At 42.5% G+C, this 15,317-nt stretch overlaps 1 protein-coding gene across 1 annotated transcript in view; it reads right to left on the reverse strand.

The window, feature by feature from the left end:
• The window catches only part of FGD6 (FYVE, RhoGEF and PH domain containing 6), a 134,518-nt gene that overhangs the window by 19,786 nt on the left and 99,415 nt on the right, over window positions 1-15,317 (reverse strand). The window contains exons 9-14 of the mRNA XM_049782863.1: window positions 12,556-12,606; window positions 6,091-6,149; window positions 5,937-6,008; window positions 4,935-5,003; window positions 2,411-2,494; window positions 1,446-1,525 (exon numbers count right to left, since the gene is read on the reverse strand). Of these exons, the coding sequence (XP_049638820.1) occupies window positions 1,446-1,525; window positions 2,411-2,494; window positions 4,935-5,003; window positions 5,937-6,008; window positions 6,091-6,149; window positions 12,556-12,606 (415 nt within the window). The remainder of the gene's footprint in view (window positions 1-1,445; window positions 1,526-2,410; window positions 2,495-4,934; window positions 5,004-5,936; window positions 6,009-6,090; window positions 6,150-12,555; window positions 12,607-15,317) is intronic.

Raw genomic sequence — 15,317 nt, forward strand, 5'->3', positions numbered from 1 at the left:
ATTTGATCCCCAACACTCTATAAGGTCTCCTGGGCCCAGCAGGAGTGATTCCTGTGTGCAGAGCCATGAGTAAACCTGAGCACCACCAGATGTTTCCCCTACCCCCCAAAGAAATCCAGTTTGTAATTTAAAACTATAAAGAAATGTCAAAGTATGGGCCATGGCAACAGCACAGTGGTAGGGTGTTTGCCTTGCATGCAGCCAATCCAGTACAGAGAGTGGTTCAAATCCCAGTGTCCCATATGGTTCCCCAAGCCAGGAGTGATTTCTGAGCTCATAGCCAGGAGTAACTCCTGAGCTCAAATTATGTACCAAGAACAAAGAAAGTACAGGAAAATGTGTTTCTTGAAATCAAACACACAGCCCCAGTTAACTTTTAACTCTACCCTTATGGACACAACGACTATTTAGTTAGCTAACAGTTACTGAATTTCAGCCAGCTGTTCTAAATATCATCGCATCATAATTTCAGAGCCACCCCAGAACACAGTATAGTCTTCCTCCCCATTTTACCATCACTACTTATAGATGAAGAATTAAGGACTTGAAGTGCTAGATTATTCGCTTTAGATAACTATATGAAAACTGGGGATCAGACCCAAGTGAGGACTGATCTGTCCAATGCATGTCCTCTTTGGCCTGTCCATATTTTCTGAAGGTCACATCCTTGGGATTCCCTGTGACACTCCTTGAAACCACCATCCCACCCCATCCTACTTCACTATTCTCTGGAAGAGGTAACAAAGCAGAGAGACAGAGACACAAAGAGACAATTGATTTAAGGCTGGCTGCCTGATTTTCCTGGGGCCCGGGGACCGTGTGGACTAAATCAACTATACAAATCCTCTCACATATGTTGTTCTTCCCATTGTTACTGGCTCTCCTTTGTGGAGGTTTCTGCTAAAACAGTATTTCCAAACTCTAGATAACACATTTCCCACAGACGGCACACATTAGCCCGCAGCAGTGAACAGACTTTCAATTTCTTCTTTTGGTAGTGAAGGAGTTAACATTTTCCTAAAATCAAAAAACTGTTACAGGTATTGGAGCGATAGGACAGCAGGTAGGTCTCATGCCTTGACCTGAGATCAGGAGCCGAAGTGATAACACAATGGGGAGGGTGTTTGCCTTACATGCAGACCTGGGATCAATCCACAGTATTCCATATGATCCCCACAGGACTCCAGGAGCGATCCCTGGCATCATCACTGGGCATGTTTTCCAAAACACAACAACACGATCATGAAGAAGTTAAAGCAGCAAAGAAGATTGTTCAAAGACTAAGGCATACATAGATACAGGAGGCCCAGGCTCAGCTGCTGGTACTGCAATGACAGCATGAGCACTACCAAGAGAACTACCCAAGCACAGAGTGGGATGTGGGAGAAGGGGTTGGCCCTGAGCACCTCCAGTCCCAGCTCTTTCTTCTACAAACAAGTAGTTACCTGGCAGAGAGGATAAAGGATCGCTCCACACTTTCAATCTTGAGTTCATTCTGATATGCTTCTTGACTGGGTTTTCTGACCTGAAAGAAAGCAAACATAGTTTGAGCAAAAGTTGATATTGAAAATCTCATCTCTCTAGCACAGTGAATTCAGTACAGTGCCTCTAGCTGTTGCCATCTGCCACCAAACTTCCTCCACAGCATCCTCATCCTCTCTGTGCTCCGGGTGAATTTAAGTACCTGTGCTCCCTGTCCCTCTGCTCTCCTGCAATGCTGTCTTCTGAACCTCAGCATGGCTAGGTATGACTATCCTTGAAAGCCCTGGACTTCCTTTTCCTAGCTGCCACAAATCCCTCCACCATGCACCATCAAAATGACCTATTATTTACTGTACAATTCCCCCCCGCGTCTATCATATGTATGTATGTATGTATGTATGTATGTATGTATGTATGTATGTATGTATGTGTATTGTGTTGCCTTTCCGGCTAGGTGCTAAATTTCACAAGGCTGAAGTACCAGCCTCAGATGGGGCCTAAGTCTGATCCCTGACACCAGTCTCTCTCCCAACAGTGGCTCCCAGAAGGGATGCTTCACTAGGCCCAAGCACTGAAGCATCTGGGTTAGTTAGCTCAGTAAGTATAGCTGGGAGTCTTTGCCCCTTCCTTCCCCCAACACCACCAGAAGGTCTCCCCTTTGGGGAGGAAAACAAAAGAAAAGAAAAAAAAAAAAAGACAAGCCATCTTATCATTTTTCATCAAACTTTTGCTTTGTTTATAGTAATTTCCAGTAAATATCCTATGAATAAATTAATAAGTGAGTGACCTGATGACCACATAAATAAACAAATGCATGAACAATAGCATATAGTAACAACAGAGAAAAGCAAAGAATGTGAGAAAGTAATTATTTTAGGGTTTTCTCTCTAAACATGTTTGGGAGAAAAAAATAAACAAATGCACAGACCTTCATCCCAGCCAATGACAGCATGTTGTTAAGTTTGTACATTCCTGACTGCACTGGTGTTGTGTACAATAGAGCATCGTTGAACTGCAAGAAGGATTTCATGGGACAAAAGAAGGAAATAAATATTAGTGACAAGAACTGATGAGGCACAAGGTATAAAGGAAATATGCCATCTCTTTGTTAACAGCTTCTCCAATAGAGGATTTAAGTTCTGCTCATATAATCTAGAACATATGAGAACAGTGGCTTTCAACCGTTTTTGTTGTTTGTTTGTTTGTTTTGGTTGAGGGGCACACTTAGAGGTACTCAGGGTTTACTCCTTGCTTAACACCCAGGGATCTCTACTGAGGTTTGGGGAATGTTATGGGGTACCAGAGACTAAGCCCAAGTTAGTTATGTGCAAGGCAGTGCTCTATCTCTCCAGCCCCTAAAACTGTTTTATACCTAAGTGCCAGAATTTGTTTTGCATTAGGCCCAAGGACTGGCAGTTAATAGCCATAGCAGTAGACCAGTGGTTACAAACATTTTATACCTTATGCCTGCTTGGTACCAGTGTATAAACAAGTTGTTTTAAACCACTGACCTATAATATATTGGGTTTATTTGGGAGGTGTGTGTGGGAGGGTTGGGTCATACTGGTGCAGCTCAAAGCTTAGTCTTGGTTCTGCACTCAGGAATTAGTCTTCATGTTAATGAAGGTCGCATATAGAAACCTAGTAAGCTGCGTGCAAGGCTAACACCACCTGCTGTACTATTGTTCCAGCCCTGTCCTAAAATTCTATTGGGGGGCGGGTTGGTTGGCCACACCTGGTGACGCTCAGGTATTACTCCTGGCTATATGATCAGAAACTCCTGGCTTGGGGGACCATATGGGATGCTGGGGGATCGAACCACAATCAGTCCTAGGTTAGCGCGTGCAAGGCAGACACCCTACTGCTTGTGCCACTGCTCTGGCTTCAAGAATTCTTTATTAAGAGCATTTTTTTTGGTTTAGGCAGGGGTCTCAAACTCGTGGCCCGCGGGCCGCAAACGTCCCTCCGTACAACATTTTGTGGCCCTGCCCTAGAGGAATCTTTTTTTGTTTTGTTTTGTTTTAGTTGTTTGGGTCACACCCCCCAATGTTCAAGGCTTACTACTGACTTTGCACTCAAGGATCACCCCAACTTTGCCTCCTGCGGCCTGCAGTTTGAGTTTGAGACTGCTGGTTTATGGTTTTTGGACCACACCCGGTGATGCTCAGGGGTTACTCCTGGTTATGTGCTCAGAAATTGCTCCTAGCTTGGAGAACCATATGGAACACCGGGGATCAAACTGCACTCTGTCCTAGGCTAGCGCAGGCAAGGCAGACGCAAGGCTTGTGCCACCGCTCCAGCCCCAAGAGTATATTTCTTTTATTACAATATGTTTTAAGGCCACACTAAGCAGTGGTCAGGTCTTAGTTCTGTGCTCATATATGAGCTCCTTGCTGCCATATGTAGTATAGCAATTCAATTTGTGTTGGCTATGTGCAAAGCAAGCACCTTAACCCCTATACTCTATCACTCTATCATCCTAATACGAACATTTTAGGGCAAAATAGTATATTTAGGGGAAATAAACAGGGAGGAAGAGGAAGGGAAGGAAAAGGAAAAAAAGTGGAGTAGAGGGAATAAAGCAAGAGTTAACGTTCTCAAGAGATAAGGGCCAGAGTAACAGTACAGGAAATCCTCATTTACCTTGCATGTAACCTACTAAGTTGGATCCCCAGCGTCCTATATGATCCCTTAAGTCTATCCTGAGTGATTCATAAGCACAGAGAACCAACAGTAGGTAAGCCCTGAGCTTGATTTGGCATGTGTCCAAAAGGAAAAAAAAATAGGGGCACAAGAAAGAACACAGACTTCTCCAGAAGAGAGAGAGCTGAAGGTACCCCAGAAAGTAAAGGAAAGAAATTATACAACCCAAGATTGAGATTTGGGAAAACCTAAAAGTCGGGGGATGTGTCATATTAGGAGACTGTTTAAAGACAATTTCTAGAAAACATGCTTTTCCCCAGCTTTCTCAAAGTTACTGTTGCCTGCATTCTACATCTCACAATCTGATTAAATCAGTTTACAAAATGAAATTAGGGCCAGAACGATAGCATAGAAAGTAGGGTGCTTGCCTTGCACACAACTGATCTGGGTTTGATCCCAGGCATCCCATAGGGTCCCCTGAGCACCACCAGGAATGTCCGGAGCTCAGGGCCAGGAGTAACCCCTGAGCACTGGCAGGTGTGACCCTTCAAAATATATAAGCCCTGAAAACCACTGAGTGTAACCCCAAAACAAAACAAAACAAAAACAAACAGGAAATAATTTTCTGGTTCTCTATTAGAGAAGACTTTGTTTCTCTTACTTGAAATCAAAATTAGAAATATAGCCGTATATCTCACTAAAACTGCAACTTGCATGTGCTAAGCTTGTCTGCCAGGTCCAAATGCCCGTTGCATTAAGCAATTACCCACACCTCCACCACTTCAGTCCACAGGAGATGGATGACTCACCAAGAAAAACATTCGGGGCTGCATGTCTTTCCGAGAGAGCTTCATCAGAGTTCCTTCTTTGAGAAAAATCTATTTCATCAAATAAAAATCCATTTAGTTCTCCCAACATAAAACAATTGCAATAGTCATATATTATCTTTTCATTTTATCATTTTTCTTCCCCAGAATTATTTTTTTGCAGGGACCTAGACAGACAGACATTAGTATTTGTAATTTTTTTTAAAGCCATGGTTTCCTTTGATAGCTTATAAATAAATCACTTAGAAATTGGACAAGCTAGCCATTTCATAAATCCATTAATGGTCCCAGGGATATTTGTGTGGTCTAAAATAAAATTGACCAAGCTTGTACTTGCTTCTGAAGCAGAGCCAACATTCTGGGGGGTTTTGTTCTTTTTCGGGGGCGGGGGCCCACACCCAGTGGCACTCAGGGGTTACTCCTGGCTCTGCACTCAGAAATCGCTCCTGGCAGGCTTGGGGGTCCATATGAGATGCCAGGAATCAAAGCCAGGTCCATCCCAGGTCAGCTGCCTGCAAGGCAAAATGCCTTGCTGCTATGCTATCGCACTGGCCCCAGAGCCAATATTCTGACAACTGCATTTTGTAATCTCCTGAATTCATTCCACTCAGCTACTGTTAGACTCTACAAGGCACATCCAAATGCCAGTTTTCTTGTCCCTTCATAATCCTCTCCTACACAAAAGTTTTTAAATGAAACTGTCTTTAAAACTGTGGGAGGTCAGCTCATATTACACAATAAAATGATTGCATTTCATCAGACACCCTGAGGGAATCCCTGCCAGTCTCCTAATTGAATCAGACTTCTTGTCACAATGACTTAAATCAAGACTGTTTGGAATGGCTAAAACAAATTTAGGTGAGTGAGACTGAATGAGTGCCGAGTCAAGAATATTGAATGATAATACAGATCTATGGCCATAGTGAAATAAAAAAATAACAAAGGATTTCATTAAACATGCAAGAGGCAGTCTACAGTGCTTACCCGCCCCGGCTGCACTATTTCATGATGTCCATTCAAGCTGTATTGGATTTGCATGAGTTTCTGAAAGTTGTCCTATGGAGAGAAAATCCCAAGCATATAAAAAGCTGGGCTCCTAGGTTCCTCTGAACATCACCACTGAACTTGAGATACTTACCCCTTGCTTCATTGTGTCATTGGCGTGGTTGGCGACCTCTATAACAACAGCAAGGGCCCCTAAAATATGCAGGGACAGATGGAGTTTAGTTATTGTTCCAGAAATGAAGAGTTTGCAACAATTAAGCAATTCCAGATGACAAAAATAGCCCATTCATAAAACCCATCTCTGGAAGAACGGGCTTAACTGCTGAGTGCATAGATAGGAAGAAGTTTGATAATAAAGATGAGGTTTGATGATGGAAAAAATAACCCCCAAACTAAGACATATGGGATGGAAAGAAGCCAAAGACAGGCTAAAGAGACATTTAGACCATGTGCTTCAATAGTAGGAATGTCAGCATTATTTCTTGTGAAGAATGTGTCGTTTCGTTGAAGTTTGTAAGAACAATGTAGATTTCACCTGGAAACTAAAACTGGCTAAGACTTGGGGCAGAACTATCCACAGGAAATCCAAACTACAAAAAAGCAGTTATTTCATAGGGTCAGAACTTAGCTGCCTTCATATAGTCTGATCCTAGAAGGGAAGAAAAGCCACAAAGAAGTATATTAGACTGTAGGAAATGACAAGCATTCTTTGTGAAATTTAGCCTTCTCTTTCTTTTAATCTTTTTTATTAACTTGTGTCTTTGGCATAGAATGTCTGAATGCTCCCATCTTGCCAACTTTGTAACTAGTCAAAAAGAGAAAAGTCTGAACTTGTCTCTGTTGGGCTATCTATGTGAATCCAAGCAGAATTTCCTGTGTAAAACCAATTTCTGTTTCTCACAAAGATCAGGAAGATCCTCTGGCTTGGTGGGTAGGAACCAGGGATGCTAAACACCCTGCAAAATGAACTGCAACATGACAAAAGTCATACTATATAAAACAAAAGTCACATTTTCACGGGGAAAAACTCATCATGTCAAAGAGGGGAGGATACCCCAGAATGTTCCCTGAGTTCTACAAGGAGTAATCCTAACACAAAGTCATGTGTAAGCCTTGAACATTACTAGGTGTGCCCCCCACACACAAAAATCAATTTCTAGAAAGGGGTGTCTGGTGCAGCTACTCTAACCCATCAGATTTTATTTGTGGTATTAATAACAGAGACATCTCAATTTTATTTTTCTTGTATGGGGTGAAATTGGGTCATACTCAGCCAGGTGCTCAAGGCTGTTCCTGGTTCTGTGCTCAGGGGATCAAATGTAGAGTCAAGAAATTAAAGCAAGGACTCCCACATACAATTCAAAGGCCTTACCTTCTGTACAATAGCTCTAGCCCATTCTCGACATGGTATTCTCTTTACCATGACTAAAGGAAAGTAGTATTACAGTATAGCAATTCCATCTGTGGATCAGCCTTACTGCACTCTGCGTGCCCATTACAGCAGATAGGCAAGAGGCCACACAGGATGCAGTGCCTGCTCTCTAGTTATTTGAGTTCCTGGTTGGTTTAATAGGCAAATTAATTTAAGGGCTAGAGGGATTAAGGGCCTTGCCTTGCATAAGGTTGACACTATTTGATAACTCACACCACATATGGTTCCTCTATCTCTGGCAGGAGAAGCTCCAATCACAAAAACAAGCAAGAAGACATATGGGAGAGCTGCTTCTGTTCTCTGTTCTATTCTCCAAGTCCTGTTTCATCTTCCATTCTGATGTTCTTCTCTACCCTGTATGAGTCCCTGAGGACTCAGTATTTTTAATGCTTGGCCAATGTCAAAGGTCTGTTAGTTTCCCCTTCCTGGAGGCTGCCCTGGAGACCACTAGCCTGCCTAGGACTCCCCCACCCCCAGCCAATTTTACAGCCCTGCCTCACGGCAAACAAGGCCTGAGTGGGCCCTGCATAGTCTAATCCACATTTTGGCTGAAATGTTTCATTTCCTTTCAACAAGCTCTTGAACCCCTGGCTCTGTTTTTGTTTTATCTGTAACAGATAGATAATAACTAACTTTCCCTGGCAATAGAAGCCTGGGACAGATGTTTTCTGGGGGCCCAATTCTCTAAGAGCTGTGCACAAACTGTATTCTCAGGAGACAAGCTCTGGCTTCCTTGAGCATCCTGAGCTCAAGTCAAGGCCCTTCACTCTAAACAAAGCTCTTCCTCATCATCTTCACTATATTTTTCCTCTTTTCAAAAAAAGAAAAAAACTTTTTTTTTTTTAATTTTGAGGCCACAACTAGAGATGCTCAGGGGTTTCTCCTGGCTCTGAACTCATAAATCAAACCTGGCAGGGCTCAAGGGACCATATGGGATGCTGGGGATAAAAGCTAAATTGGCTGTTCACAAGACAAATGATCTATTGAGTCTACTGTCTTTCCAGTCCTAGTTTTCCATTTCTTTTCTTTACTTTTCTTGGGGGGTTTGTTTTGGGGCTACACCTTGTTGTGCTTAGGACTTACTCCTGGCTTTGTATTCAGGAATCACTCCTGGTAGGGCTTGGGGGATCCCACAGGGAATCACATGACAAGGGCACCCTACCCATTGTCTGCTCTCTCTGGTCCCCCTATTTCCCTTTTTCAAATGATTGATTCTGTACTGCTCAATGCCTCCTTATTAAGTTTCTTTTAAAATTCATCAGGTAGATTATATGTTTCTTGAAGATAAGAATCAAGAATTGGGACTGGAGAGATAGCACAGTGGTAGGGCATTTGCTTTGCATGCGGCCAACCCAGGACAGGCAGTGGTTCGAATCCTGACATCCTATATGGTCCCCTGTGCCTACCAGGAGTGATTTCTGAGTGCAGAGCCAGGAGTAATACCTGAGCATCGCCGGGTGTGACCCAAAAACCAAAAACCAAGGGGAAAAAAAAAGAATCAAGAATTATCCCTTGTCCAATAACAGACGAGTGGATCATGACAATGTGGTACATATATACAATGGAATACTAAATAGCTGTAAGTAATGATGCAATCATGCAATTTGCAGCAACATCGATAGAACTGGAAGATATTTTGTTAAATATAGTAAGCCAGAAGAAGAATGATAAATTCAGGATAATACCATTTATATGTGGTATTTAGAATAACTGTATGAAGAAACGCAATGAATTTCTAAATGGTTTAAATGAAATTGCCTTGAATACCATTGGCCCAGATATAGAGAGAAGAAAAGAAACTGAGGGGAAGAGGAGAAACACAAATATGAAAGGATGGGGACTAGGGGCCAAACGATCCCAGGTGCATTGTTAGTGTTAAAAAAAGGGTAGAACTAAATGTCCAAGCCAAAGGCAACAACAATGAAATCAAGAGACCTAACCTTTAACCCCTGAAACTCAAAATGGGCCTGTTATACTGGCAGGCTGGGAGGACAGAGAATGTTATGGGATATACTTGGGGAACATTGATAGAGGGATGGGGAACCTGATGATTCATTTTATATCTGAAATCTAACTATGAAGAACTTTGTAAATCACAATGATTTCAATAAAATTTAAATTTAAAAAATGGGGGCCAGAGTAGTGGTACAAATAGTAGGGCGTCTGCCTTGAATTTGCTAACCTAGGATGGACCGTGGTTCGATCCCCCAGCATCCCATATGGTCCCCCAAGCCAGGAACGATTTCTGAGTGTAGAGCCAGGAAGAACCCCTGAGTGCCACTGGGTGTGGCCCAAAATCAAACAAAATTATCCCTATACAGGGGTCATAGCGATAGTGGAGTGGGTAGGGTATTTGGTAGGGCATTTGCCCAGCATCCCACATAGCAGAGCCAGGTGTAACCCCTGAGCATGCCAGGTGAGGCTCTAAATCAAAAATAAAAATTATGCCTTTAGTTTTTCCTTATTTGGTGGCGGTATAGCTGGGGGGTACTTGGAACTACTTCTGGCTCTGGGATTGCTTCCCTTGGAATTCAAGGGATCTTGCGGTATCATGTGGTAAACACCTGATTTCCTGCCGATACTGACCCTGCCCCAAAAAAACAAATAATAAAAGCACCTTTAAATTGGGGAAGAAGGGCAGAGAAATAGTACAGGGGTGTAGGTAGTTGTCTTGCTTGCAGTTAACCCTGGTTCAATTCCTAGTACCACATGTTTATTGTGTGTGTTTTTTTAGTTTGTTTTTTTTTTGTTTTTTTTGTTTGTTTGGTTTGGTTTTTGGGCCACACCCGGCATTGCTCAGGGGTTACTCCTGGCTGTCTGTTCAGAAATAGCTCCTGGCAGGCACGGGGGACCATATGGGACACCGGGATTCGAACCAACCACCTTTGGTCCTGGATGGCTGCTTGCAAGGCAAACGCCGCTGTGCTATCTCTCCGGGCCCAATCTTTTTTTTTTTTTTGGTTTTTGGGTCACACCCGGCGGTGCTCAGGGGTTACTCCTAGTCCTGCGCTCAGAAGTTGCACCTGGCAGGCTCAGGGGACCATATGGGATGCCAAGATTCGAATCACTGTCTATCCTAGGTTGGCTGCATGCAAGGCAAACACCTTATCACTGTGCTATCGCTCCGGCCCCTGTATTTAGCTCTGAGACACAGAGCTAAAAAGTTGTTTATAATTTCAGTCACTGGGGTGCCCAGATTTTCTGTGGCTCTGAAGGATCACTACATTTTTTTTTTTTTTTGGATCACTACATTCTTGGGCTCCAGGCAGATTGGCTGAGAAGGGGGCACTGGAACCCATGATCAAAGTTTGGGAAGTCCCCTCAGACACCCCTTTCAATGTATCTTTAAAAAAAAAAATGATTTAAGGGATGAAGAAATAGCACATTGGTAGGGCGTTTGCCTTACATGCAGACAACCCGGGACAAACCCGGGTTCAATCCCAAAAGGTTCCCCCGAGCCTGCCAGGAGCAATTTCTGAGAGCAGAAACAGAAGTAACTCCTGAGCACCGCTGGGTATGTCCCCCAAAACAAACAAACAAACAGTGATAGGAAGACAGGTAGGGTGCTTGCCTTGCACATGGCTGACCAAGGGTTTGATCCCCAAATCCCATATGGTCTCCTAACCCTGGCAGGAGTGTTTCCTGAGCGCAGAGCTAGGAATATCTCCTGAGCTCCACTGGGGTTTGTAACCTGCCATATTTTGTATCTGAAATTGTAAAGGATGCATAAAAATGTGATTGAAATTTATTAAATAAAGAAGATGGATGTGGGCTTGTGTTTTTAGAACCAGCAATATTCTCATGATATTTGGGAGAAATAGTTGGGGATAAATTTGGCTCCCCAATTAAACCCAAGGTTACCAACATCTCCTGGATCTGCTTGGAACCCCAGTGTGCTATTACTCACTATAAGAAACACAGAGCTTGGGACCCAGAGAGATAGCACAGCGGCGTTTGCCTTGCAAGCAGCCGATCCAGGACCAAAGGTGGTTGGTTCGAATCCCGGTATCCCATATGGTCTCCCATGCCTGCCAGGAGCTATTTCTGAGCAGACAGCCAGGAGTAACCCCTGAGCACTGCTGGGTGTGGCCCAAAAACAAACACACACACACACACACACAGCTCAAATAATTTGCTGTTTCAGATCTCATCTCTAATTGGTATTGGTTCACCTATTTCACAAATAATGAGTTTATTATTTTTTATTGAGAGGGAGAGTGAGGGAGTGGAAGAGAGAGAGAGAAGGAGAGAGGGAGAGAGAGAGGGAGAGGGAAGGAGAGAGGGGATAATGAGTTTATTTTATTGGGGGTCCCATCTGGAAGTGCTCACTCCTGGATAAGTGCTTGGGATCACACTTGGTGGGGGCTCAAGGGAATATATGATGCTGGGGATCTAACTAGGGTCATGAATTTCTGCCAATGATCAAACCTGCTATTAAAAGGCAATGGAGATCAAAGGAAGACCAATTCAGCAAGAGCAGAGTGGCAGAGCATGAAGGGAAGCAGAAGCTTCCCAATCCCAGGACAAGTGATCTGCCCTTTCAGGAAGCTCCTGGGAGGACTAGTCAGGGGCTTCTCTTAACCCCTAATTTTTTATTTTGTTTTGTTTTGGTTTAGTTTTGGGTCACACCCAGCAGCGCTCAGGGGTTACTCCTGGCTCTATGCTCAGAAATCGCCCCTGGCAGGCACAGGGGACCATATAGGATGCCGGGATTCAAACCAATGATCTTCTGCATGAAAGGCAAATGCCTTACCTCCATGCTATCTCTCCCGCCCCAACCCCTAATTTTTTGTTTGTTTGTTTTTGGGCCATAGCTGGTGGAACTCAGGGGTTACTCCTTGACTCTGAACTCAGAAATAACCCCTAGCAGGCTCAGATGGGATACAGGGAATCGAACCCGGGTCCATCCCAGGTTGGCAATGTGCAAGGCAAACACTCTAGCACTGTGCTATTAACTCTTATCCCAAAACCCCAATCTTACCTGCCTTGATCTCCACTTTGCCATTTTGCTTCTATGTTAATCTGCTCATAGTAGTCTTTTTTCTTTTTTAAGAAAGGCCTCTAATTAATACAACTTTTATGTATAGGGGCTTGTTATTAGAAGAGATTCACTTTCTAGGTCCAAATAAACAAAATGTCCACAATCTAGAATGCACAGGAATTTACCTTGAGTGTCCCTGTAATCTCCAGAGTCTTCTAAGAGATTTTTCAAATAGTCTAGAAAAGGAAAAAAACAGAATCGTTAGCGTAATAAATTATTAAAGGAAAAAAAGATGTTTCTTATTCAACATGTTGTATTTCTAATTAGTAATAAACATGTTAATCCAATTTACATTAAATTAAAATAAAGTTAGATCAAAAAACCTGAAATCAACCTGAAACTGCAAAATCAGAATCAGAGCTGGAAAAGGCATTTGAGTTCACACTGGTGACCTTAGAAATGAATACAAAGAATCCCCCAAACCACACATTTGGTGGTAAAGCCAGTCAGGATTAGAATCCAGGTTTTCTGCTGCCCAAGCCAGCATTTTTACATCATTCCACATGAAACACCTTAATTTCAATATCAGATGTATGTCTGATACAAAATCCCACAAGGTAGTAGACTGAATGCCTAAATAATGCTGAGAGTCAAATAGGAAACCAAAAAGAGCCCCATACATACCCAGAACATCAGAGGGGTTCAGGCCTGGGTAGACCAGTTGTTCTCGAAAGGTGTGGAATTTGCACCTTTCTCCCTCAAAAGAGAATGTGGAAGTATGTAAAGGGTGACATGTCTAACTGACATAGTAGATGTTTTACTGTCACCAACTTGTTTAGAGGCCAAGGATATTATCAAAATTTCTATAAATGCACAGGACAGTAGGAATGAATGATCTGACCTGAAATCCCAATAGTATCAGAAGATGACAAACCCTGTTCTAGATAAATGTGGTGCTAGGGATTGAACACTGGCTTCCAGATGTAAAGCGTATACAAAAGCTCTTTGAGCTCACTCTGACCCTTCTTTTCCTTTCTACTAGCTTCAAAGTTGGGCAAGATTCACCATGGCCTTATCTCTCTATCAACTCTACAACTCAATTTGTTCTCTTTATAATTAGCCAGCAGGTTTCTGTTCAGGACATCAAACATTAAAAATTTTTTTTAATTTAATGAAAGTTTAATTTAGGTAAAAGGCAATAAAAAGTAATGCCAGTGAGTACTGAGAAAACAGGAGGAAAGACATAATAAAAGACAGAATTGGGGGGGGGGGGGACTGGTGCCATCACATAATGGGTAGAAAGTTTGCCTTGTACATGACCGATCTAGGTTTGATCCCTGGCATTCCACATAACCCCCAAATCTTGCAAGGAGTAATTTCTGAGTACAGAGCCAGGAGTAATCCTTGAATGCTGCTAGGTGTGGCCAAAACAAACAAACAAACAAGCAAACAAGAGTGGCTTTTCGTCAGTCCAACTTCTACTTGACAAAATCATGGAATAGAAACATTATTATCGCATGGATTTAAGAAATCATATAAAGCTAGACAATAATAGTACAGCAGGCAGTGTTCGTTTTGCACACGCCAGCTCAAGTTCAATCTCTGGTATTCCAATGGTCCTCTGAACACTTCCAGAAGTGGTTCTTTGAGTGCAGAGCCAGGAAGTTTATTGCCGGGTGTTGCCCAAAACCAAAAACCATGATCAAAAGGAAACTTGTGTGTCAGTGTGAGCTTTCAAACTTAGGACACTGACATACACACCCAGTCACTGAAACTATGCATCTCTGAGACGGTAATCTCAGAGCCAATGAGTCTAGGCACGTACAGTTGAACTAACCAACCCCACAATAAGCCAGGGGCAGACACTTTGGATGACAACATGCAGCTTCCGGGCAACATGGCATAGGTTCTAGCTTGTCCTCCTCATCTGCAGGTTTGATCTTAACTCCTGACATGCCTCACTTTACTGTGCTCTACTTTACTGCCAATTAATATAGAAATCAAAAATGGAAGATTTATGGCATAAAGACTATCAGTCCCTGAAGGCTCAGGGGTACTAAGTATTTTTAAAATATTTTGGTGTTTATTTTTGCACATTCAATAGGGTACAGTACAGTGTCAGCATAACTTAGTCACACTAGGGGACCTAAAAGTTTCATGTCTCTCAATTGTGATACTGGAAAAAACAAGCTGCAGTGTCTGAAATAAGTCTTGGAGCTGGATACACAAATAAGTAAATATGCTTTCAATCAAGTGGATAAGAAAGTAACAACTACATTTATATCCCAAATTCCCTTAAAAAAGGTGGGGGGGGGGCAAAGAGATAGCACAGCGGTAGGGCATTTGCCTTGCACGCAGCCAATCCAGAATAGCCTGTGGTTCAATTCCTGGCATCCCATTTGGTCCTCTGAGCCTGCCAGGGGCAATTTCTGAGTGCAGAGCCAGGAGTAACTCCTCAGTGCTGCTGGAAGTGACCCAAAAACAAAAAAAAAGGGAAAGAAAGAAAGAAAGAAAGAAAGAAAGAAAGAAAGAAAGAAAGAAAGAAAGAAAGAAAGAAAGAAAGAAAGAAAGAAAGAAAGAAAGAAAGAAAGAAAGAAAGAAAGAAAGAAAGAGAAAGAAAGAGAGAGAGAGAAAGAAAGAGAGAAATAAGAAAGAAAGAGAGAAAGAAGAAAGAAAGAGAGAAAGAAGAAAGAAAGAGAGAAAGAAGAGAAAGAGAGAAAGAAGGAAGGAAGGAGGGAGGGAGGAAGGAAGGAAGGAAGGAAGGAAGGAAGAAAGGAAGGAAGAAAGGAAGGAAGAAAGAGAAAGAAAGAGAAAGAAAGAAAGAAAGAAAGAAAGAAAGAAAGAAAGAAAGAAAGAAAGAAAGAAAGAAAGAAAGAAAGAAAGAAAGAAAGAAAGAAAGAAAGAAAGAAGAGAGAGAAGAAAAGAGAGAGAGAAAGAAAGAGAGAAA

This window comes from Suncus etruscus, chromosome 11 (assembly GCF_024139225.1).
Source record: "Suncus etruscus isolate mSunEtr1 chromosome 11, mSunEtr1.pri.cur, whole genome shotgun sequence".
In the NCBI taxonomy this organism is placed as follows: Eukaryota; Metazoa; Chordata; class Mammalia; order Eulipotyphla; family Soricidae; genus Suncus; species Suncus etruscus.